The 26,730-nt window shown below is 38.7% G+C and overlaps 1 protein-coding gene across 2 annotated transcripts in view; it reads right to left on the reverse strand.

The window, feature by feature from the left end:
• LOC149781708 (5'-3' exoribonuclease 1-like) overlaps positions 1-26,730 on the reverse strand; it is a 218,249-nt gene that overhangs the window by 129,262 nt on the left and 62,257 nt on the right. For both annotated transcript variants that reach the window (XM_089935809.1, XM_089935808.1), the window contains exons 9-11: positions 4,917-5,085; positions 2,028-2,095; positions 1,155-1,268 (exon numbers count right to left, since the gene is read on the reverse strand). In XM_089935809.1, coding sequence (XP_089791935.1) covers positions 1,155-1,268; positions 2,028-2,095; positions 4,917-5,085 — 351 coding nt within the window. The remainder of the gene's footprint in view (positions 1-1,154; positions 1,269-2,027; positions 2,096-4,916; positions 5,086-26,730) is intronic.

Here is a 26,730-nt window from a genome sequence, read left to right on the forward strand (position 1 = left end):
GTATCATAAGATCTTTACTTGGAAGTAAGTTATAGCAGATGAGCTAATAATGCAATGAAGTGTCCAGGTATAATATAATTTACAATATTACCTTTAGGAAGGCACAAGGACAGCCTGAACAAGTAAAATCATTAAAGCATGGCATCCAGATGCTAAGAATGCCTTAGGACAGAAAATTTACCTGTAATGTACCTGTTTGTAATGGAATTACACATTTATTAAGAGTCTTCTATAAGCACTAGAGACTTGCACACACATAACTATGATAGTTAAAGCCTGAAATTAATGTGAAGTTGCATAGGCTACCCTGCAAGTACCTTGATATGTGATGATGACAAAGCGTTAGAAAACTGTAAATGCAGAACTCTGTTGGCATAGGAAGAGAAAAAAGTTGGAAATGTAGATGGGGTATACTTTTCTCAGAAGTTAAAAAAACACTCCACCAACTTACAATGGAATATCTTCCAAGTAGATTCTGGATTTTGCAAGGACTCTTGAGACGACAGTGTGCTTCTTAGCACGAGCAGAAGCAGTAAATGAGATATTCTTGGGATTTGGCACCAATCCCTGTACCAAGTAGAGATCACTCTGCCCAAGTTGTGTCCCCATGGTGGGTAGATAACTTTTAACTTTTAGCTAAAAGTTTTTAATCTGGGAAGGCTGGATTTTCGAGGTAGTAGTAGTTCTCCTAAGGCATTATGATTGGGTAACATATTTAAAGATATAATATGATTGTGAAAGGCTGAAATATGTCAGATTAATTGTTCTGCTTATATGACAGTTTATTTGCATTTATGGAAGCTAGCTACATGAACCTGTGATATCTTACATATAAATTCAGAATGAAGTCCTTAACTTCATTTGGCTTTCACACCTGTGACTACACAAACAGCTTTGGAAGCAAACATCTCTAAAGCTAAAAATGATAGACAACTTTTTCCAGATCTTTTGCCTCAATGAAATATTCTTGCCAGTTGAAAGGTCTAGTTTAATTGGGGTCTATGGTTTCTGAAATTTGGCTTGAAGGCCATGTTACCTGCAGAAAAAAATTTCATAAACTCCAGGGCAGACACAGATTCATTCAAATGTTTATTCCCAAATATCTTGTGGGTAATAACCAAAGGGCACAGTCTAGACTGGTTCACGCAACATACCTGACTTGTTCTAAATTTCTTGGCTACTTGTGTCAGGAACTCTTCTTTCTCCAGTTTCTTGCCCTCCAGCCATTTCAAGTCCCCTGCTTGCTCCTGAAACGTCTCAATGTCAAACTTTGAACAAAAAGAAAAAGAAATCAATGTATAGCAAATAATAGAAACATCTGTCTGCTTTTCAAAATGCATTAAATATTAAGTCCAAGTTCTTTTGCAAATGCCTACAAAGTCTGAATATCAAGAAGTTAGTATTGCTACACAGTTACAATTGTATCAAGAAGTTATTATTGCTACACAGTTACAATTGTATCAAGAAGTTATTACTGCTACACAGTTACAATTGTATCTAGAAGTTATTACTGCTACACAGTTACAATTGTCTGTCCATTTGAAAGATTTGAACAGTCTGAAGCATGACAGATTTCATCAGTATAAAGCACAACATCTGAATGCAATCCAATAATCGTGACGAAAGTTAGTGTGTGGCAGCAAATGTTTGCACATCAAGCTACTATGTGTCCTAACAACAGAAAATAATGACATAAAAGGCCAACACATTCACAAGACCAAGTTGAAATCCAACAATGCCCTGTTCATTTTATGCTGATTAAGTTCGACGGGAAACCTTACCATAAAATAAATATTTTTCAGCATCTGATCAGAGGTAAAGTATGCTTTTAATGTTTACAAAATGTATGCTTTAATGAATGAAATGTACTGTGGGAATATATCTCAAATGGATTTCCCATCTCAGTGGCTGTAATATCTTCAAACACTTTAACCAATTGTTGCACACATGAAAACCACCATGGAAAGGCCCAAGGCATTAGAATGTGACATAAATGGATCAACATATAGTGTTTAAACAGTCCTTACCTGTGACAAAGCATTCAGGTACTTTTCAAACCTTGGTAAATTCAAGTGACCTCCCTCATTGATGTAACCTACAGACAACAAATAGTGAAACTTCATTACATCAGACAGAAGTGTTTGTTACGATTTTGAAATTTATGAAAGCTGAATACTGTAATACAGAATGAACTTCTACACTTATTGTGAGATTGAAATTAAATGTCTTTACTTTCTCATGGAAAATGAATTAAAGTACAACAATTCTCATGCATTTCAAATTCTTTTCATTTTCAGAAAGATGAACTGAAACAGCAAATAAATAACTAGTTTATAGTGGATTGTATCTCGATGGTGTGAAATTATGCCAGCTAATGACAACCACAAGTAGCATCAATTATTCTGGGGGTGTACATTTTTTTAAGTATGAGGTTGTGATTGGTACATTTTAAAACAACAAAGTGAAACTAAGTGCTTTTCCCAAGAGCACATAGAGGCAGCCAACTGACCATGGAAGGGTACCAAATATGCCACCTTTGGATTACAAGCCCCATGCTGTACCAAATAGGCTACTTGGCTCCCTCTTAAAGCAGGAGGGATCTGAATAATGTAGACTGGGGATTTGGGATTAGGGCATTATCATAGCCAATAGCTAGCATCAAAGTAGCCAAACATATAATTCCTAGTCCTTGGCTTCTACTGACAGCCTTGCTTTCAGATTATGTTGTGTCTAAATGATGCAAACACAGTTATCTTAAGTCATTCTCACATCTGCATGCTGTGTGTGTGTGTGTGTGTGATTAATATATGACTTTATATTCTCTATACTGCATAATTAGTACATAACTATTTCTTCTGACAACACCCACCCACACATGTATGCATACATATACACATATACAAATTGTATATTAGTAAATCTGTATATTCTTTAAATCAAGGGTTTCAAACTCAAATCACCATGACGGCCACATAAGGACTAGTACAATGGCCCATGTACCGCATCAATGAAACCTTTTCATACAGTGAAAACAGATCATATAAAAGGTAGCCTGTTGAAATCTTGAAAACAAGAAGTAAACAATATAACCATGAAATATTTATCAGAACTGGAAAACGCTGAAGAAAAAAATCTGCAATATTATTTTTAAATTCCAGGTGTCATTGTGGGACACATGCAGGCCTTGGGCTGTATGATTGAGACCCTTGATACCCCTGATATATATATATATATATATATATATATATATATATATATATATATATATATATATATATATATATATATATATATATCATACACACACTATGTGATACAAGTGCTTTTCTGAGATCTTGTGACATGAAATAACTAAATAAAGCATCTCAGCTATTACCAAAACTTTGTATTTTCCATTTTCTTTAGAGGCAAATATATTAGATCAGGGTAAGCAACTATGTAAATATCAAGCAATATGGAACATTTTGTTTCTTTCACATCAGTTATTTTACAAATTCCACACCTGAAATGACAACTTTTAAATTTTGTCCATTAATAAGCTTTTAAAAGGAAATAAGGATATAATATTAAGGATTATTTTTCTTTCAATCCAAATTGTCACACTTTTGACAGACCAATATAAGTACAATGGATTCAGTCCATACTGTCATACTTTTGACAGAACAATAATTCAATCCATATTGCCATACTTTTGACAGAACAATATAAGTACAATGGATTCAATCCATATTGTCATACATTTGACAGAACAATAGAAGTACAATGTTTTCAGTCCATATTGTCACACATTTGACAGAACAATGTAAGTACAATAGATTCAATCCAAATTGTCATTCAGTTGACAGAACAATATAAGTACAATGGATTCAGTCCATATTGTCACACATTTGACAGAACAATATAAGTACAATGTTTTCAGTCCATATTGTCACACATTTGACAGAACAATATAAGTACAATGGATTCAATCCAAATTGTCACACATTTGACAGAACAATACAAGTACAATGGATTCAATATATATTGTCATACATCTGACAGACCTATATAAGTACAATGGATTCAACCCAAACTGTCACACATTTGATAGACTAATTTAAGCACAATGGATTCAATCCAAATAGTCACATATTTGTTAGACCAATATAAGTACAATGGATTCATTCCATATTGTCATACATTTGACAGTCCAATTTAAGTACAATAGATTCAATCCAAATTGTCAAACATTTGATAGTAAACATTTGATACACTAATTTAAGCACAATGGATTCATTCCATATTGTCACACATTTGACAAATCAATTTAAGTACAATAGATTCAATCCAAATTGTCATACATTTGACAGACCTATATAAGTACAATAGACTCAATGCATACTGTCATACATTTGACAGAACAATAAAAGTACAATGGATTCACTCCATATTGTCATACATTTGACAGAACAATAGAAGTACAATGGATTCAGTCCATATTGTCATACATTTGACAGACCAATACAAGTACAATGGATTCAGTCCATATTGTCATACATTTGATAGAACAATATAAGTACAATGGATTCAATCCAAATTGTCACACATTTGACAGAACAATATAAGTACAATGGATTCAGTCCATATTGTCATACATTTGACAGAACAATATAGATTCTGTCCATATTGTCATACATTTGACAGAACAATATAAGTACAATGGATTCAGTCTGTATTGTCATACAGTTGACAGAACAATATAAGTACAATGGATTCAGTCCATATTGTCATACATTTGACAGACTAATTTAAGTACAATGGATTTAACTTGGTCATGCGGTTCATAGCAGTATCATGTTACATCGGGAATTGTTAATGTATTGAATTATGTTATCCTGTACCTTTTTAATAAACAAGATTCTAAATGTTTTACTGACCTCCACAAGACGGCAGTACCTCCATGTACGTTTTCCATAACATTGGCAGGGCATCATGGTGAATGTGGAGATGAGGCAGGTGAGGGATGAAGTCATTTCCCACAAGGAATCCCATCATTACCCAGTCATCAATAATTTTCTCCAGGTCATAATCAAATGGGATTTTATCCTGAGGAAAAAATAATAATATAGTTTTCATAAAATATGGCTAATTTCACCAAAATATGTCGTAAGTAAAAGCCTAGAATTAAGGCATTTTGATCAATCAATTTTAGGACAGACTTAAAACCAACAAGATCACTGCAGTAAAGACAAAAATCCATACTTAAAATCTCACAATGAAAATATCCAGGCCTGATATGTGATTTATTAAACTCTTTACAGCACAGTTATCAGAGGTGAAATGATAAAAACCTGCTGCATTTCAATATGATTCGTGATACACAGCCTACAATATGATACATTATTGATATATACACAAAATTTCATGGCCTTTTCATCTTTATAAGGTGTCATAAGTGTGGTGGCGTAATTCTTAATGTTTTGACATAATGGTTCTATTTCTAGTAAGCAAATTACCGACAGACACAGACTTATCATTTGTTGATATGTTATTTTCATCACTGACATATAAAAAGCAAATTTTTAAAGTAAATTATGTTTCTCCAAGAATACTTAGCCAATTACATTATGCTAGGAATATTAGCCAGCTACCTTGCAAATCCAGCCCTACTGTAAGACAAAAATCTAGTCTATCAAATGTCTGACAATTTGGATTGAATCCATTGTACTTGTATTGGTCTGTCAAATGTGTGACAATATGGACTGAATCCACTGTACTTATATTGGTCTGTCAAATGTATGACAATATGGACTGAATCCACTGTACTTGTATTGGTCTGTCAACTGTATGACAATATGGAATGAATCCATTGTACTTATACTGGTCTGTCAAATGTATGACAATATGGACTGAATCCATTGTTCTATTGTTGATATTTACAAAGTTGCTTACCCTGATCTAATATATTTGGCTCTAAAGAAACTGGAAAATACAGAGTTTTGGAAATAGCTCAGAGGCATTCTTTAGTTATTTCATGTCACAAGATCTCAGAAAAGCACTTGTGTAACATAGTGTGTGTGTGTGTATGTATACGTGTCTCAAGTAGTGTCTGAGGGCACAGATGTGAGGCTACTCTGATCTGGTGAGATGTCAGAGTACATCAAGCATATGACCCCCTTCAGCCAGGAATAAAGGGTGTGAAGCATGATATCATGTGTATTATCTCACGGTGATTGCTTGAAACTTCGGAGCAGTAAGCTACATAAGAAGAGACGTTGCTCATGCCACAACTTCTCTCTGTGAGTCTCAAGTAGTGCTTGAGGGTACAGACTGGATCTTGCATGGCTCTCAACTTGTCTATGGAAAAGAGACAACGAATGACAACTCGTCGGTTACAGCAACCGATTCTTGGCAACTAATCCTGGTTGTGTAAGGAGGACTACCGAATGATCTGAACTGAACAGAAGATAGTTTGGGTCTACTGAAAAGGCATGCAGTTCACTGACCCTACATGCGAAAGCTAAAGCTATCAGGAAGCATGTCTTGCATGATAGGAACTTTAGAGAAGCATGAATGAGTTGAACCAAGTTAGAACCCAAGATAAAATTCATTTTGGAAACAATGTTATGGATTTTGGTTGTTTGAGATCAAAATTGTCTAACAGATCTTTATCATGCCCAATGTCACATCTGCCATGATGTTGGAATGTGTCCGAGATAATTGATCCCTGTGAACATGAACAAAATCTTGCATGGCTGCTGTTCTTGACCTGGCTTTGGAAGAAAGCAAGCAGGGAAACCAGATGGTGTCATGAGAACCACCAAACCCTCCAATCTGAACTGAAGAGAATTCCGGTGAGCAGCCCTCTTACCTCTCTTACCCTGCACGCTGAAGCTATCAGTAAATATGGTCTGTATGACAGGGATTTTAGTGATGTGTAGGCTAGAAATTCAAATTGGTTCAAATCTAGCCATTTTAAAAAACCCGGATTGGATCTCTTTGGAGACATAAAAGGGATATTGGTCAAGGAGACCCATATTGTCTAAATGATCTGATAGGTATCAATCCTGCCCAAACATTTTGCCATGATGCCAGAATGTGTCCAATATCACAGGGCAGTAGCCTTTGATGTTTATTGGGTTCCAACTGTTTTTTCTCCATGAACAGAGCCAGAGAAAGTCGGCCAGTTGAGGGATAGAGGCATGCAGATGGGTGATACAGATGGTTACTCTTGAGATTTTCTCCACAAATAAAGGTCTGAATTGTCTGACTTGCAAGGCTGTCCCGGTAAAATCCAAGAATGTAGAGGAGGGCAGTCAATTCAGTTTGACCAGAATCTTCCTGGGTGTATTATCATTGGGAAATATAGATCAGTGATTCAGGGCTTGTGCCCTCAAAGAGGGCCAATCTGAGTCATCTTGCCATTCTGTGCCTGTAATTGTAGCACCATAGGAGGTGTGGCAGAGGCCAACAACCCGTCCCAGATGGCAGACAGTGCATCTCACGGGCCCAAGCTGCTGTGTCTTGAACTGGTGGGGGACAAAAGTGGGTAGCTGTTGATTCCACCTCATCACCAAGCAGTCAATCATCAGATGCCCTTGAAGTGTGTGAATCCAAGTGATGACCAACTGATGGAGGGGACATTCCATGTGAAGGACATGACCCCTTCTGGATTGATTCATGTTGAAGCCACTGATGCAGCCAGAAGGTGTCTGAATTGTATGTTGATATGGAGATTGTTGCACCCACGTAGAAAAATCTAAATCATAATACCGGAGAAGTGGTCTGGTACCAACCTGTTTGGTCACCATCAGTGTTGCTGATTGAAAGAGGACATTTTTGCCGCCAGGATCAATCTTTATAGAAATAAAAGGTGTTGATGACAGCCTTCCTTTCTGGGATATTATGCATAGAGGCCTTTTCCCAGGTGTCGCTAATGGTAGTGAAGGAAAGCAACAGGTGGGTATTCCCAACATGTGCATTGGCAGCGGTACTTTATGTTATATCCGCTTGGGGTTCTTAAGCAGGATTCAATGGTAAGCCAGCCTGGATTACCCCACTGACATGGGAATTTTGGGTGCGATCAAGACTGCTTGAATAAGAGGATGCAAAATGGGGCACCAATGTGCTGGCAAGCCCCGCATAACAAGACATGCAAGCAGGGTCAGGTCTGCTGCCTTATAATAGCCGAGGAGTTGCAAGAACTCTCCAGATGAAATCCAAGTCTTGATGGAAACAGACTCGATGATTCTGGGAGTGCAAACACAAGGGGTCATGCCAGATTGAGGTTGGTTAAGAAGTCAGTGCAGAAATTGATGAAATTCTGGGATGTATGGTGGTCAGAATTTCTAAATTCGTGAACAGGCCTGAATGATCTAGTGGAGAAGGGAAATTGCTCCGCCTTAGAGAAGGATAAAACTTACCATGTGTTTCTTTAAGATGCTGCCCAGGTACACTGCTGTCGATATAGATGACGATGCCCAGAACAGGGAGACGGCAGGGTCCCTAGAGTGAGTGAAAGCCCAGTGGCTGATGAAGGCTGAAGGGAAGAATGGTGAGTTGATAACGACGGGAAAACTACCAATAGACAGAATGGATAGGGATGTGGAAGTATACATCTGTCAGATCAAGACTAACGGCATTCTCACCCCATCTGACAGGTAGACGGAATGACATCATCTTCCCCATCTTGAATATAGTGAAGAGACTCCAGTCGATGATGGGCCTCCACCCTGCTCTTTGCATGCCAAATGCAAGTCTTGAGTAACTCATTGGGGAATGTGTCCTTAACACAAGCCCCCGTGCCTTTTATGAGCGAATGTATCCTCTGTTACCAAAAGGCATTCATCTCCTAATCTGACAGTGTATGATTGAGTGGAGGGATGAGGGGACTGTCGATGAATGAAACCTGAAGCCCCTCCAACTGACCTGGATCAGCCACCTCCCTCTGAGGAAAAAGGGAGGTCCAGTGAACTCAAATCGGTTTCAAACAGCTACTGTACTATTATTATTATTATTATCTGGGTCCAGCTGATCGTAAATCCCATGCACCCTGACTTACTGGCTCCTACACATGAGGAGGCTTACCCCATCTGGGTTGCCTAAAAATGGTGAATATTCCCCTAATGTTCTGCTCTGATTAATGCATCTTATGTTCCCATCTTTTATCCTCTCTGTTCCCTGATGTAACAGTATGTGTTGATTCTGTGCGACAAACTTTAGCTGGGGGGTGGGGTGTGTGTGGTAGATTCCAGCAACCCCATAAGGTTTGCCACTGAGGCTGATTTGAGGTGGAGACAAAGAATGTCAGAGGTATCCTGCCGTGACCTTGACCATGTCTCTTTCCCATTTGCTGCTTTCTAAAGTACAGCAGAGCACATGTTTTATAACCAAACACTGCATATTCAGCTCCTTCCCTTCAATGCTCAACAGGGCAATCTTTATGTACATGTGCATGTCATGCATGTAGTAAACATGCCTTCAGAAATGACACAAGATGAGAGAAAACAAAGCAAAGATTAGCAAATTATTATGGGACTAACTAGCTAATAGTATAAATCATCTAACCCGGCAGGCCATACGAGGTATTATAGATGATGTATATCAGAAACAATGTATACATAACATTATAAACCAGGAGTCATGGTGGATTACCATGATTTGAAATTGCATATAGATCGATTAAATAAACATTCTGCAGAAATGACACAAAAGACACAAACTAAAGCAGAATCTAGTAAAGGGTTCAAATTAATCAGGTTGCTAAAACACTGCTGTAACAAAAAGACCAGTAAATGTGTCATATGATAAATGTATGTCCTAATTAAGCTTAAGCCCAATACATAATTAATAGAGAAGGGACAATGTGTACATACTGAAAACCAAACCAGATTCATGGTAGGCTACCATACTCTGATACAAGAAACATGCCCAAGTAGAAACTAGTATATGTTGAAATTACTAGGTCACTGAAACAAAACACTGCCGTAACCCACGTTATAGATGGTGCATAACAGAAACCATGCATACATAACATAAACGAATCAGGAGTCATGATAGACTTTCATGCTCTAAAGTGTCCTGAAGAAAGTTTAATTGATACGTGTTAAAACAACACAAGACACATAAAGAAAAATCTAGTAATGTGTGAATTTACCAGGTTGCTAAAAACACTGTCGTAACTAAAAGATTGGTGAAGTGTCATATCAGAAACCTCTGACCCTGTTTACAACTTATGCTGCATGCTTGGTTAATAATAATTCTATCAAAACAGCATGAAATACGAATTAAGCATAATTATCAAGCAGCACTTCAGAATTCGCTATTAAGAGCTCCATAGCAGATGGAATAAGTGAATATAGTCAAATGTACATTAACCTGTAATGACTGTGTGTAAGTTGTACGATAGCATGGTGGGATGGTGGTAAAAAAAAGAAGTCCTGACAAGTGACAGATCTCTCAAAATATTGACAGAAATTGTAAAATAAAGCAAACAACCTGCAGCAGATTGATAAATCTGCATTATAAATGCAAACTGAACGATGGATGGATCCAAAAGGAACACAAAAAAAAAGGGCTGGATTTTCAGATGCTATTGCACTGCATGTGTCTCAGGACACAGCAAAACTAAAAACTGGCGACATATGGTGGTATCAAGAAGAGGTAATGGACAAGAGTTACTGCCCTTAGTCTATGTAAAAATAGACAATAAGACAATTTTAGTATTTTAGTAGGCTGGATTCACGAGGTAGCAGGCTAATATTCCTAATGTAATGTGATTGGGGAATGTATTCGAAGGAGAATAAAGCATTTTAGGACATTTCGCTGCTCCATTTTATCGGATGCAGAACTCATCTTGGTCACCATATCCTTTTGTTCTATACTGCATGAATGTTTTTAAAACATCTTATTACCAATTTCACATCTTTCTTTAAATCAGAAGTCAATATTGAGCTATCTTCAAAACAGAAGAAATGGTGCAATTTCCTTGTACAAAGGAAATCTTATCTAGAACAAGTATGAGTTTGGAAGTGGAGCCGACTAACAACCAAATCCTTCAAAATGTATTTCCCAAAAATGCAAAACAACTGCTGTGGCCAGACACTCATTTCTGCCAGTGAAAAACAAAACTTTACATAACATACACTCCCCTTATACAAATGAACAACATGACTATAACTTGTGCAATTTGGAATCTGGCCTCTTGTTGACTTTGTGCTTTTTTTATTTTTAAAATCCAGTTGAAACATTCAGTCACTGATTACATATACATCAGAATCAAAGGAAACACTACAAACATATCCCATATGTGTAGGGTCACAGTAGCAAAGTGATCTAAAGCGTTTGCCATTACCAATCACTGCCATCTCACTTCTGTCCTCATGGGATTGAGTCTCAGACTTGGCCAACTGGGGTATGTGAGAAAGCTGCCAGTAGCTTCCCACGTGGATTGATGGTTCTTAATGGGATTTTCTTGGGTTCTTCCTCCACCAGTTATACTGGCAGCCATACAGAACCTATCTTGCACTGAGACATGGTGTTCAACCCCAAAACAACAACAACAATGATTTCAGTATTTTACAAATTTTTTAATAGTCACTTTTGCGAACAATTTCTCTGTTCCATTGTATGTAAATGACCTAGTTTGGATGCTAATACAGTACTTTCAGTGAGTCATGCAGTGAATATGCCACAGTTAGTTAGAACAGTGGTTACTGTTTCACACTGGACTTAAATGGGACACTGGGACACATTTCACTGTGACATGCTGGAAGTGTAGCCTTCAAATCTGATGCAAGTAGACAAGACGTGAAGCACTTGAAAAACTCTGCATAATGTGGTTATTAAATAATCAGTAAAGAACTTAAGTCATACATGGGGAACAGATCTGGAATGTCTTCTTTATGCTGATGTTGTCAGTGGCTGAGTGGATAATCAACATGGAATTGGCAGGGCTGGGACATGGGGGCATATTTCAAACCATGTCAGTCAGCCACACTGTGTTTGTTATTTGAAGAAAATGAGCAGGTGTTCTCAAAAGTTTTTCTTTTTTACTGACAGAAATGTGTGCATGCTTCCTACTTCCTGTATTAAACAAATTCTCAATTTAAAGAATGAAAAGACAAATAACTAATAATTATTCAGGACCACTGAAAATTAAAGTAATATTATTAGATAAGTACAGTTTTGTACTGATTCTTGTATTCATATGGAAAAAGTATCAAGATATCAATCGTTTCACCACTAACTGTTAGTCTAGGTCTTGCATCTCAGTTTTCAGATGTGCTTGTATTAAATGCATGCCTAGCAAATATATCAGAATATTTCATGATAGAAAAGCATGTCCTAAATTAGATGTGCTTGTATTAAATGCATAAATGTATGCCTAGTGAAGATATCAGAATATTCCATGACAGAACAGCATGTCCTAAATCAGATGTGCTTGTATTAAATGTGTGCCTAGTGAATATATCAGAATATTTCATGAGAGAACAGCATGTCCTAAATTAGATGTGCTTGTATTAAATGTATGCCTAGTGAATATATCAGAATATTTCATGATAGAACAGCATGTCCTAAATTAGATGTGCTTGTATTAAATGTATGCCTAGTGAATATATCAGAATATTCCATGATAGAACAGCATGTCCTAAATCAGATGTGCTTGTATTAAATGTATGCCTAGTAAATATATCAGAATATTTCATGATAGAACAGCATGTCCTAAATCAGATGTGCTTGTATTAAATGTATGCCAAGTGAATATATCAGAATATTTCATGATAGAACAGCATGTCCTAAACAAGAGTCCCTTGAAGGGACTGATGCCCTACTGTGTAAAGAATACCTTGGATTTCAGTATAAGACCATCTCTTGTTTTTAACTGCTGAGAGTTGAAACCATTCCTGATATTCTTTAGCTAAGGGTTTTGAATAAGCTAGTGTGGTGGCCATACTGGATGTAAGACTGGCACAATTTTCCTCCAGGACAAGCTAGATATTGTTTGAATACTTTTGGCTAAACACTACATGCCAATATGGCCATCCACTCAGGTGATTTAGTGACAAGATTTTCAATATGTGCATTTTGGCAATCTGTGGGGCACCATTTATCATTTAGAACCAACTATATATCATTAGAAGTCTGTTGGAGAAAACTTTATGTTGATATGACAATCAATTCTCGAGAAGTAGTGATAGAATTTTAAAGATGGCCACCATGGTGCTATGTTAGCAGCAGGGAAGTTCTACAGACCAGACTGTCAGACCAAAATAAAGCCTCCTACGAGAACTTTCTCCGTAGAAGCCTCAGATTTCAAAAATAAGCCTTCCTACGAAAATTAATTTGCGTAAATTCACTCCCGACTGCAATTTTTTGTGTGCAAAATTAATGATTCTGGACAAGGAAAAAAAGGGGGGGGGAAATTTATTCTGGTGTCGACGAAGTTTGCAAAGTTTGGCTGCGAGTCTCATGAATAAAATTGATCGAGACCGATTCGATATCTACTACGCGGATCATGAAGATTAATCGTGATAAAACCATGTGGTGTTGCCTGGGCGCGGCTGAAGAAAATTTTGAATTTGTTTATGTCCATATCGCCGTTGCACCAAGTCTGATGAATATTTCTCAACGTGTGAGTATCGACGCCATTGAAAACTGATAAGATATTACAATTGTCCCTAATTACCTTTGGAATTTGCGTATATCGCTGCGTCACGTAAATAACATCGGTGTTCTTGTGTCGGCCACGCGAGAATATCCTAGCCGGATTAGTTTGCTTATCCAGCATAACATCATCGAAAACGACAAGATTATTAACACCGCCATCTAAATTTTCCACGGATGGAGCTTCATTGATGTCTGTGATGAATTCGATCGTGCCTTCGTCGGTATTGTCGCTAAATTCCTTTAGCACTTGATAACAACGCTGATCATCAACGGATGGCGCAACCAAATACAACTTATCCCATTTTAGCCATCGCATTATCAAATTTAGCAACAACTGCGTCTTTCCAGAACCTGACGGGCCAATGATTATCATCCTTATCGAATTCGGTAACACCGCGTTGTGTTTCACCTGCTCACGTTTCTTCGTGGCCGAAAAATCAATTACATTCATGTTACTAGAATATATGGATCTATATTGTGTTAAATGTCGCACGCGCACAGCTACGATAAATCCAACCGAAATCATCACACGCAATAACAGAAACGCAATTGCAGGAGAATGCGAAGTTTGCAAGACACGCAAATTTAGATTTGTAAAAAAAAAAAATAGAAGAACCGGAGGAGACATTGCCGCCTCCTTGTCAAATCTACCCGGAACTCCCTGGGCGAAATATCCCGGAGAGAAACATCTGCCAGGATACAATTACTGCGGACCCGGCACAAGGCTCGATATAAGACTCAATGATAATAATCAACCAAATCCCGGCGAGGATCCAGTAAACGCCATCGATAACGCGTGTTACTATCACGATCTTGCATATCGCAGTGGGGATTTACAACAAAGACATCTCGCTGATATTAAGTTAATTCACGCAATAGACGCGATTCCTAACAAAAGTTTCAAAGAAAAATTGGCAACCTGGTTGATAAAAGGCGCGATGAAAGGTAAATTAGTACTCGGCGCTGGTAAATAATAATGGAGCAAATATATTATTCTCCGCGAGGTTTTTGGCGAGGAAAATCAGCAATAGCCAAACTCGCCAAGGCAGCAAAAGTAAAACAGTCCGTTGCTGAATCGTGGCTATCGAAACAGGCAGTCTGGCAAATTTATCTCCCCCCGCCAAAGAAAATACCGTACGCGAGTTTCTCCGTCAGCGTCCCTAATGAAGTTCATCAGGCTGATCTTATGTTTCTTCCTCACGATACCGTCGACGGAGTCACATACAAATACGTGTTGACGGTTGTTGATATCGCAAGCAGATACAAGGAAGCGGAACCGTTATCGAATAAAACAGCAACGGAAATTTCAAAGGCATTTGAGAAAATTTACTCGCGATCTCCGCTGACCTGGCCGAAGCTTCTTCAGATTGATCCAGGACGGGAATTTCTCGGCGCGGTACTTCATTGATGAAAAAGAACAACGTGAAAATCCGACGCGGTATAGTTGGTGTTCATCACAATCAGGCTATCGTCGAAAGATTCAATAAAACTCTTGCAGAACGATTATTCGGATATCAGTACGCGCGCGAATTTATTCAAGATAATCGATCTCATGATTGGGTAACAAGATTACCTCATGTGATTAACGCGCTAAATAACGAGACAACTCGAATAATAGCAATGAAGCCTGCAATTGCAATTACAAAATCGAATATACCCCTAAAGCGAGATTCCACAATTCCGCCTGTGCTAGGTAGCGTCACTGTCAGGTATTTATATAAAGAAGGCGAGGCCGAAGGAGGAAGAAAAAGAGCAACCGATCCAAATTGGAGCGTTACAACACATAAAATATCAGCCGTAACAAGATCGTCAGGAAGACCAGCAATTTATTTCCTAGATTCGCTAGCGCCACAACGCGGATTTACCAAGGAAGAATTACAAATAATACCGAAAGATACTCAACTACCGCCAGCGTCATTAATGTGAAACCGAATTCTACCTAACTGAGATAATTTTCTTACTCTTGACACGGCCAGATACACTAAATTTGACCAGGAAATTCTATCATCGACAATCCAAACTTGGCCATCCACGGTTAATCCCTGCGATGAATGTATCATTGTTGCATATCCTAGTTTCCATGGCGATCTTTCTGCGTTTATCGCGTCATTAACAAGATTAATATCAACAAGAATAATATCGTTCAGTACCAGGATTTTTTCCTCTCCGCAGGGTAAAGTAACACTAATATTTTGTTTCCTGGTATCAGCGGGCCTGTAACATAACGGCACAAGTAATGTTGGAAATTTCTCGCAATGAAGCTTGAATAACATATCCTGAATAACATCACGAACAATTTTCCTACTAGCAACGATCAAATGATCTGGACGCCACAAATTTAGAAAAATATCCATCGGAGTCTCGTCGATTATTCTTCTCATCACATCGCATTGAATTTTATTCGGTTGTAATCGAATTAATTTCTTAAATTCAGTCAGTAAAATATCATCGGATCTATAATCGGCGTCGATTTCCTCATAATAGTCAACGAAATTCCTGAGCCACTCATGAGGAGATTCACCATCAATCGGATCAGGCTGGCCATGATCTCCGCACATTATCACGGCGGTATTTTTTCCCTCCAGCCAGATCAGGAACGATTTTAATACAACTAAATTTACTGTGCAAATTTCATCAAATATTATAATTCTGTTGATATATTTGTTTCCCATGCGAGCCGAATCCCATAATCCACCGCTGTATTTGAAATAACTATGATATGTGCAAGAATCAACGTTGCGTTGCCTTATTTCTTGCGCTAATCTGCGAGTTGGAGTCAACACTATCATATCAGATTTCGCAAATAAATTTATCGCTCGCGTTGTTTTACCGCTACCACCAGGACCATTCATGTAAACGAATTTGTTACGTGAAATCGGGTCAAATGCAGATGCAGCCGTTGATATTTCCTCAAATTTATCTCGATGAAATTTATCGCAATCTTCGACATCGGCGTCTTCACAATAATCTAGGATATCCTCGTTTTTTATCCTCCAAGTGCCCCAAGAGCCATCGGCGATTAAATTATCCAGCCTATACTGATATTTCTTATCGATATAAAACGAGTCCGTTGCGACCCTTACCGCGATATCAGAAAATTTATTTATCATCGACAGTAAATTTATACTAACATAAGCGAGCATCGATGATCTCAAATGCGTATACTGCGCTGATTCTCCATCGAGATAGCTAATTACGGTACCCAACTTTACTCCGTCAATGATAATATTCTCTCTGTTGCAGAATATTCCTCGCGATACCGTATCGGCTATAATAAAATCCATCTCGGCGTCGTTGATAAATAACCTAGCGTGTCGGTGTTTATGATCAACGGATCCTCCTTGAGTAAATTTGCCAATTATTTTTCTTCCGATATCCTTCGCGTTTTCACAATCCGTTGGCAACCACACTTCAGTTTGTTTTCTATACGATATAATCGCCTCGCTAACCGTCAACGATACTAACATTGACGAATCCAGCATATATCTCAACAACACTATAGGGACCCATCTGCGTTGAGATAAATGCCGACCAAACCAAATATAACAAATTTTATGTAAATTTTCAGCAAGCTCGAATGAAGTAACATAAGCGAATCCTGTCATAACAAAATCAGGCAACGGTCCGTTAATTGCTACCCTTGTCATTTCGTTGGTGGGATGGCCAAATTTAGCAAAATAATCCGCACAATCGCCATATCCAAGGAAACTTCCAGGATAGCACGCGCTCATATCAACGGATATCATTTCTTCGAAATAATACTTGGTATTCCACAATCCGCCATGGCCGTATTCGATACAACTAAGTTGAATATCAGTGAGAAATTCGTTCCTTGTAGGTTTCCACGAATTTCTTTCTCTGGCAGCGTGAGCAGCAACAGATGGAACCGTAAAGCAGTTCGTTAATAACTGATCAGGATTTGACGAATATTTCACCGCGATATTTCTCATCGATTCATGCAATTTTTCATCGCGGTAAATATCTCCTCGCGGCAATATAAACTGATCGTATTTTTCTTCACTCGAGAATAACCAAACCGATATCGGATCAGACGCGGCTAATATTTTGATATATCGGAACATAGCATCGGCGCCTTCCACGGGATAAAATTTAACAACCCGATCTCGCGGGAATATCATTACCGACTGCGACCACGCATGTGAATTATGATCAACAATCTCGATTGGTACTCCTCGAGATTTATATGGCGAAGAATATAATATTTCTCCTGATAGCGTTTTCACCGTGATAGGAAATTTAAGTTTTTTGCTCAACACAGCAACATCGTCAATCGATGCGCCATCAACAACTGTCTTCGCCCATGAATTAATTTTATCCAGCCTCAACTGGGTCAGACCAGATCCACGACGAGCGTTTTTCATGTGCTCGATAACGCGCTCAGCCACGCAGTTTATCATCGGTGATTCTTTCATCGCAGGTAGATTTTTCACATCCGGGTTGTTATTTAACCGATAAATTCCATAGACAACAGCGCTAGATGGGTACGCCCTAGCATAATAAGGACCATCGATTCCCAATAACAATCCCGGCTTCGAATTTTTATCAAGAATAACATTTTTCTTACCGCCACGCACGGGATCTCGTTTATCGTGAATAATCCAAGTGTCGTCAGGCATTTGTGCAATAAATTTTATCCAAAGATAAATCGCTCTTCCTTGTGTTCGAATTTTATATGCTCGATTATCTTCTTGGCCCGTTCCAGATTCATCGTAGCATCAACAGAGTTCGTTTTCCATGTCGACCAAGTGTGAATCGCTCCATCATCGAAAAATTCTTTTTTGGCACGATCAACCTCAGGAATGATATATTCTGCCTCATCAAGATCAAATGTATCCATTATTATATTTTAGACAAATGTTTAAATTATATAATGCAATGCAAATGGATACCAATCGGATCAACAAAATCATGCGACAAATCCTGCAGAGGTGATTATTGTGGCGCTCACATATATGCAATTCGACGAGGCAGTAAAGGACCACAACGTTGCTTAGTTTGCCAAGTTGGCACGCGAGGAAAAACTCGATTATGTTTGTCCTGTGGAGGGAAAAATTATCGGGAATTGCTCAGATATTACAAAAAAAGATCCTCGTCGGTGATAACATGCGAAGAGGATTACATTAATCGATTCAAGGCAAATTACGATTTAAACAAACAGAATATTGTATATGGAAATGAAATCGACGATTCCTGCAATGAAAATCACGCACGAGTATAGATCTCATCCAACTATCGAGGGTTACGAGGCTTCATCGGATGGTATTGTCAGAAATATCAAAACGAAGAAAAATGTTGGTAATGTTAGTAATACTGGTTATTTGATATGTAACTTCAGTAATAATGGGAGAAGAGGTATAAATTATCTTTCTCACAGATTTATATTCGAGTGTTTCCATGGACTCATCAAGAATAATTTGGTCATTGACCATATTGACGGAAACAAACTCAATAATAAACTATCCAATCTACGCGCGGTAACTCCGAGTGAAAATTGTATATATGGTAATACTGGCAAACATCCGAAATATGCCAGGGCGGTCAAATCGATAAATCAGGAAACGGGCGAGGAGATGATATTCGAATCGATGAGCGCCGCTGCAAAATATTATAGTATTCGTCCAGCATCGGTGCGACGAGTGGCAGAGGGAATTCAACATGCGTCATTTTCATATGATATCGGCACTTGGATCAAATTTTATTATATACCAATAATATTCGATTCGGAAAGCGACGAAGAATAATTAAATATTACAAAATTAATATAACATGGACGAGGAAAATATAAGCAATATTATCGAAGCCATCGATGATCTAAGGAAAAAAATAAATCTTCCATCGGAGTTGGACACGAATAAAATCCGATCCGAATTCGAGACAATTATCCAAGGGAAACTCGAATACAAATACACGCTACCATCCGAATACAAATTAATAAAGAAAATTCAGATTGCGATGTATCAATCACTTGCGACAGTCAGCGATGATCGCATCGAGGATTTTGTTAAATTATCGACGCTAGTGGAGAAAGCTAGATTGATTTTATCAGAAGCATACGAATCAAAAAAAATTACAAGCTCGCGCATCAGACAACTGAAAAAACTTGTCGATGAGAGCAAGGCCAAGGAAATCGCAGATTCTTGAATTTTCCTGAATATTTTCCGCAAACAACAAAAAAAAAACAAAAATTAAAAAAATATATTAATTTTGAAAATTTCCCTGGATTTTATTTATTTTTTTGGCTTGTTTTTCCCCGTGGACAGATTTACGATTTTACTAGTAGATTGATACTAACAGTTTCCCCGCGGATATCAAGCAAATTTCCTTTCTGGTCCGTTAGTTTGAAATTTATCTTCGACAACAATCGATTATGACATTTTAGGTAAAACGGATTCACCGGCTCTTTTATTATCAAATAACCAGGAGAAGCGCTAGGTGAAAACGAATACAAGATAAATCCCTGTTGCGCCTGATTTGACTCTGATGAATCAACATTGTAGCTGCCCTCGACAACATCCGCGTGAAGATAAATCGCGATAACTTCCGTTATATTGACGATACCTGGCGAGATATGCCGCCCGCCTTTGGTCGGATCATTATCGTGTCCGAGAAACAGCGCTAATTGTTTTTTCTCTGCCCATGCGGCGTGTAATTTCGGAAATAACTCATCGATGGTATCAGTGACGGATTTTCTCATTTTATCAACGTCGTAACCGGGGAATTTGAAATTTGGTAATGTCTCCGTGGTTAATTTATGTAATGTCACAAATTTTTTCTTATTACCTGAGTTTTTGATCAATGTGTGGCCGTAGAAATTAAACCCAGCTGATATATCGTCGATGATAGCCCTAATGAACATACCGTGATAATATTCAAGATCGTTCGCGAGTCCATTTAAATATTTCACATATTTGGAAATTAATTCACATGAAATTGATTTATCTGAGATACATTCGTTGAATAATGTTCTCACGTGAGATAGATACATTTTATGTTCCGCGTTAAATTCGTCGATAGTTTTTTTTATATAATCGCCGTATATTATGGTCGGGTGCTTATTTGCACCGATATAGACGATTTGTGTATCCGAGGGTGTGGAGGGGACGGACATAAATGTTATCGATTCCTCATCAACGGAAGTAAAGGTGATTATTATTTTGCCGGATTTATGTTGATTAATGAAATCAATAGCTGCACTGACTCGATCCAAGTGATATGAGAGAACTTCATACGATACCTCGTCCGTGGTAAAGTCGGATTTTTTTGGTTCGGGTTGCCTTGATGAATCCTTCGAGGTAAATCCTGGAGTTGTATCGGGGGATGTTTCCAGGAGTGAAATTTCAGGCCAACCTAATATGGTCCTAATCGATGATTGGTAAATATCTACCATATATGGTGATTTCACTTCTATCATCGATGATAGCGTTGGTTCGTGCGCAGATATCTTTATTCCCGGAGTAGCATCGCCAGTTATATTTGATATTCTGGTGGTAAATTCCTTATCCAGCTGATCAATTTCGTAACTGCCTGTTGGTATACCAACATGTATCCAATCAGGTGTTCCATCGGATTTGTTTTTGTTGGCAAAAACAAGTGAATTATTTGACAATAATTTACCGAATGACGTCGATCTAACATTAGGCCAGCTATTGTAGACACGCAATTGTGTTAACGCAATTTCTTTGACGCTGATTGGTGTTGGAAAATTAATGCTAAATTCAGGTTTGGTGGAACCTAACGATATTAGTGTTGTTGTCGGTGGTGTCGTGTTTGTCACGATCTGAGCTAGCTCGGACATTATTAATATTCATTTGTTCAATCTCCGAGTAAATACCGATCATTACCGAAAATTCTGGATCGGAGATAACGCCATCATTGAGACTCTCCGAAAGCAGCGATGATAATTTCGAATACGCGTCGTTGACCTTGGATAGTTTACTCGTGTATAGAGACAATTTCTCACTCGTGCACGAGGAGATTTTTTTCGCTACGATATTGAGAACACCAGCGATTGTCGTTGTTGACGAGATTATTATCGTTGCTACGATCGGCGCGATTGTTGTTACCGCGGATAAAATTATTCCAGCACCAGCGACTACCGCAGATACCGCGTACACAGCGACGTCAATGATAACTAATCTACGCTGGTATTTTTTTATTTTTATCTGATACTCGTCTAGGAGTTTTTTTAGCGAATCCTGCCATGACCTCGCCTGATTGTAACGGTAGTCAGATGCGGTCATTTATTAATCTACGATAACAATTACGGATAATATGGCGTATGTTCGTATAAAAATTCGAAAATTACAGAATAATACACTGATCTCATGGTGGTTCTGTCTGGCGGTTCTAGCGTGAATGTTGTTTTGCTATATTCACTTAACGAAATAATAATAAAAAATCCAGGGCAGAGTTCATAAATTTTATTATTCTGATCCGGTTGTACCTTAAATTTTATATCGGAGATAATATGTACTCGATATGTGCCAGCAATTGGCGCGGTAAAGCTAAATGTGTTATTCTCGGGTGTCCAGATAAAATCATTTATGGTTAACACAAATGTTAGATTGTATCGCAAAATTCTGTCTATCAATTTATTTGTCACATATAATTTCTCCAATCTTGGGATATCCAACGATGATATTTTTGTGTTAATATCGTTAATTTTTTTAGTCGCATTGATAAGATCCCCGCTCAATTTTGATACTTCACCGAGGTAAATGAATCCGTCGACCTTTTCATTCACTAATGCGCGTACCACGTTAATTTCATCGTTAATTTTAGTAATATCCTCGTCGATTTTTCTTGTTTTCTCACTGAGGTCGTTATGTGATGTTCTATCGGCTTTTTGAAATATTAATGCGCGTGCCGATTCAATATCTTTGTTGATTTGGGCGATATCTTCGTTGATTTTCTTTGTTTTCTCGATGAGGTCGTCGATTGATGTTTTATCGATTTTCTGACCCATCGCGGTATTTATTTTGGTAATATCTTCGTTTACTTTCTTTGTTTTCTCGGTAAGATCGTTATGTGATGTTCTATCGGCTTTTTGAAATATTAATGCACGTGCCGATTCAATATCTTTGTTGATTTGGGCGATATCTTCGTTGATTTTCTTTGTTTTCTCGATGAGATCGCTGTGTGTAGTTGAGGAGGTTTCGATGAATTTTTTTATATCCTCGTCGAGTTTTTTATTGAGATTTTTTGATGTATCGTCTAGTTTTTTAAGATCGTTAGTTAGCTTGGTAAATCTTTTTATCATTCTGTCCTGAAGATCGTCGTGTAATGCTTTATCGGCCTTTAGAAGCATCGCCGCTGATAGCTCTTTGTCGGATTTTTCTACATCCGCGATATTAGCCTTTAGTGGCAATACCGCTAATAGATCGGTAATATCAGCTATAGATTTCAACACTAATTCCGATTGACGAGTAAACTGACTAATATGATCATTATATTCTTCTCGCTTGATTATATCAGTTATTTTCACGTTGCTGGTTTGTAATCTTCCTTCGGTATTTTGAAAAACAGCAACTTCGCCAGGGTCTACCTCTGACAGCGATAGAAGATTGTTAATATCGCTCTTGGTTGCGAACTTTGATAGATCGACGTCAGTCACTTCTGCTTTTTCCTTCCTGTAGATAAATCTACCGTAAATATCAACCATGATATTTATCTATGACATATTCAAATACAATTTTATGATACGGACCGGATGATTTTGAAATTGCGTCAAGAACATTAATTGACTCTGGACCGCATATTGGTGGATCCGCTAATGTTTGTGTTGGAAGAGTCGAATACCAAACCGGAAGTCTCAGCGAAGACACGTAGTTGATAAATTCTTTCGGTGGTGCTAATCCGTACGAATCAAAATAAACGACTTCGCGAGGATTAATCGCGTAGGCAACCCAGTGTGTGCCAGGGCCGGTATTTTTATCGAGATTAATTATTCCTGTCTCGGTAGAGTTTGGTTTGTCTGGTAGTTGATCTCGCATAAATACGCCTCTGAAAAATTTTATTTTTTTATTCTTTATTTCGCTAAGTAAATCTAAATTTGAATAGGCCGTGCTAATCTTAGGCCGGATCCGTATGGGGGTCGTCTTAGATAAAGGCCGTTCCCCTTTTTTTACCGTATCTCCCTCCGGTAACTTTTCGCATTACTGTGGAGCCTAATTCAGAACCTAAACCTCCGAGCGCGCCTAATCCGAATGCCTTTCCAATCGCCGGAAGAGCCATTTTCGCTAGCCCCAATAGAGCAGCAGGGAAAATACCGCCTGTTTTGACCATATCTCTGATGGCGCCTATGGAAAGACTCACATGAACGCCGGAATTTAATGATTTGGCCTTGGTAAATCGTTCACGTTGACCTCTAGTTAGCGACAGTTTGTTAGGCCCACCGTGAATCTGATCGTTTTTCAGTGTTAATTTCATACCGCATCGCTTTGATATCGCTGTTTGGAGTTTTTTCATCTGACCTGGGGTCAGAGTTACACTGACGTGTTCGTATGGCATATTAATAACCGCTTAATCTAAATTTGGAATTTGTCACATGTTCTCGACTGGAGCATCGATGACTCTCATTCTGCCGCTGATTCCTTCCAGTATCATTGTTCTATCGCTGAGGATTACCGCGATGGCTCTTGCAGGTCCGTTTGTGTTAATTCTGGCTTTGAAATGGATATCAACGACGGATTGTTTTACCAAATCGAGATGCTCCAGGGAAAAGTAATAGATAGGATAGCGAGTATTAAAATCCAACTGTGATATTTGCAATCCGGTATCGATATTTTGATCGCGGCCCATGAAACTTAGCAATCGATGATACGCGCGGGCCGTAGAGTAATTTTCAAAATCAATTGATATTTCCTCTGATGGTTCCTGTTGGCCGTTTATTCTCAGTGAAACGTTTGCTGCATCGAATCTATCGAATATCATGTGACTGCGATCTTGATTATATCTATCTGCAGATTGAAGGGCAACAAAGATGTGTCTAGGTGCCGAAACACCTTGTTGTGACGCAATTCGCCAAGTAAATATTCCGTTGATATTAACATCGCAGGAGTCGGTCATCGTTGTCAACCAGGACATGACGGATTTTCCGCCTTGATTCATGAATGATAATAATTTTTCTTCCTCTAGCATCGATGGAACTATAGCTGGCATCCACAAGGTAAATTTAGTTAGGACAACTTTACCGACATCACCAGGATCTCTCCAGATGGCTCTGTCGTTGCCCGCGGCGTTTCGAACGAAAGTTATCGTGTGTTTTGCTCCGTAAATAACTTTTCTGAAATGCCTGCAAAATCCAAAAATGTGAGATAGCGGAATTGCACAGGAAAATCTTCGTTCATTTCCCTTTAGCATAGCTCTTCTCGTGGCAAATCCAAGGTTATAATTGTCCTTGATGCCGATCACCACTGAAAGAACATCGGCGGGGGCGGCGCCAGTGGCATCTCTCGGCCTACCGATATCATACGGTAAATGTTCAGGGGCATCGGAGTTATCTTTGGCGAACATCATACTAGGACCGGCTGACCTGGTAAAATCATCCGAGTATCTCGCTAGTCCTATTATCGTCGTTGCTATATCAACGTTGTCCGTAATTGATTCGATCTCTCTTCCGTCGATCATGTAAGTGGCGCTCTTGAATAATGCCATGATGCCGTTGTTGACAAACCCAACAGCAAAATCTGCATCGTAGTTGGTATCATCGTTTTTTACCATTCTGCCAACAACCTCGATATATGCCTCAGATGGAAGAAAATACCTTGTTGTATCGTGGACTTGAATTTCCAAGCGACTATCAGTATTTGGCGTCACTGCGTCGTACGAGAAATACTGGAAATCTCGCACGGATGAGTCCCTGCCTACAGGCTCGTCCATGTCGAACACTTCATTTGACACTTGTGCGAACATTTATTATTAAGAATATCATCTAAAACGAAGACCACTACCTGAAATGAAGCTTGTATTTGCTAGATTTGTCTTAGCAACTTTATTTGCTAGATTTGTCTTAGCAATTTCCTTTGCTAGATTTATGTTAGCAACTTCATTTGCAAGATTTGTATTTGCAATTTCCTGCGCTATATTTGTCTTAGCAACTTCCTGCGCTAGATCGTTTATTTTTTTATTTGCTGCGTCGTTTATGGCTTTACTGACTTCGGGTGGCATTTCTCTGGTGATGGGTAATTTGACGGGTTGTTTTTTGCGCACTAAATTTAATATTTTACTTTTGACAGCATTGAAACCCTTGCTGGCCAAATTACCGATACCAGAAATGGCAGTCTCGCCGATCTTTCCTATTGCTTTTAACCCGAACTGTTTGATCACGGGTCCGATTTTAGGTATTATTCGCGTAACGAGACTTCCAATGATATCACCGAATCCATTGCCGTGGATATATTTGTACACGGGCAATCTAGAGTTTACTATGCGGACCTGTTTGGGTCTGCGCTGATGTTTGTGAACAATCATGTTATTTCAATTGTGTTGTTTTAATCGATGAGCTCATCGACAAGTTCCTTGTAAATGTGAGAATTAATGATGCCACCGCGGAATAACCGCTGACAAATATCTGATGCCTCGTTGATTACTTCGCGAGAGTTATTTCCGGCTCGTTTTCCTCCGATTAATACCTCGAGGCGAGATACATCGTTGACAACACTGTCAGGGCAAACGGTATATCCGCTTCCTGTTTTTGGTTTTGGAAATTTCGATGGCGATAACGTTTCCTCGAATACTTCTCCTGACGATGTCCCTGATGACGACGTTTGTGGCGAATATATTTCCGGTGGAGTTTTGTGTCCACCAGATGGCGAAGGTTCATCTCTCGTTTTATCCAAATATCTTGGGAGTGAAAATTCCTGTGGTTTCCAGTTTGTCGATGTTGGTTCTGGAGGTGGGGGGTACCAGAAGGGGCGCTCTGCAGGACTCCCCCTTGGATATATTGAAGGAGAAGGGGGGGTGGGGTGGCGAAGATCAAAAGGGGAGGAAGAAGGACTATCACTCTTAGGTGATTGTTCTGAAGGGAGGTAAAAGGAAGGGGGGGGATCAGGGGGATTAACG

This window comes from Sinohyriopsis cumingii, chromosome 15 (assembly GCF_028554795.1).
Source record: "Sinohyriopsis cumingii isolate HCF-2022 chromosome 15, ASM2855479v2, whole genome shotgun sequence".
Classification (NCBI taxonomy): Eukaryota; Metazoa; Mollusca; class Bivalvia; order Unionida; family Unionidae; genus Sinohyriopsis; species Sinohyriopsis cumingii.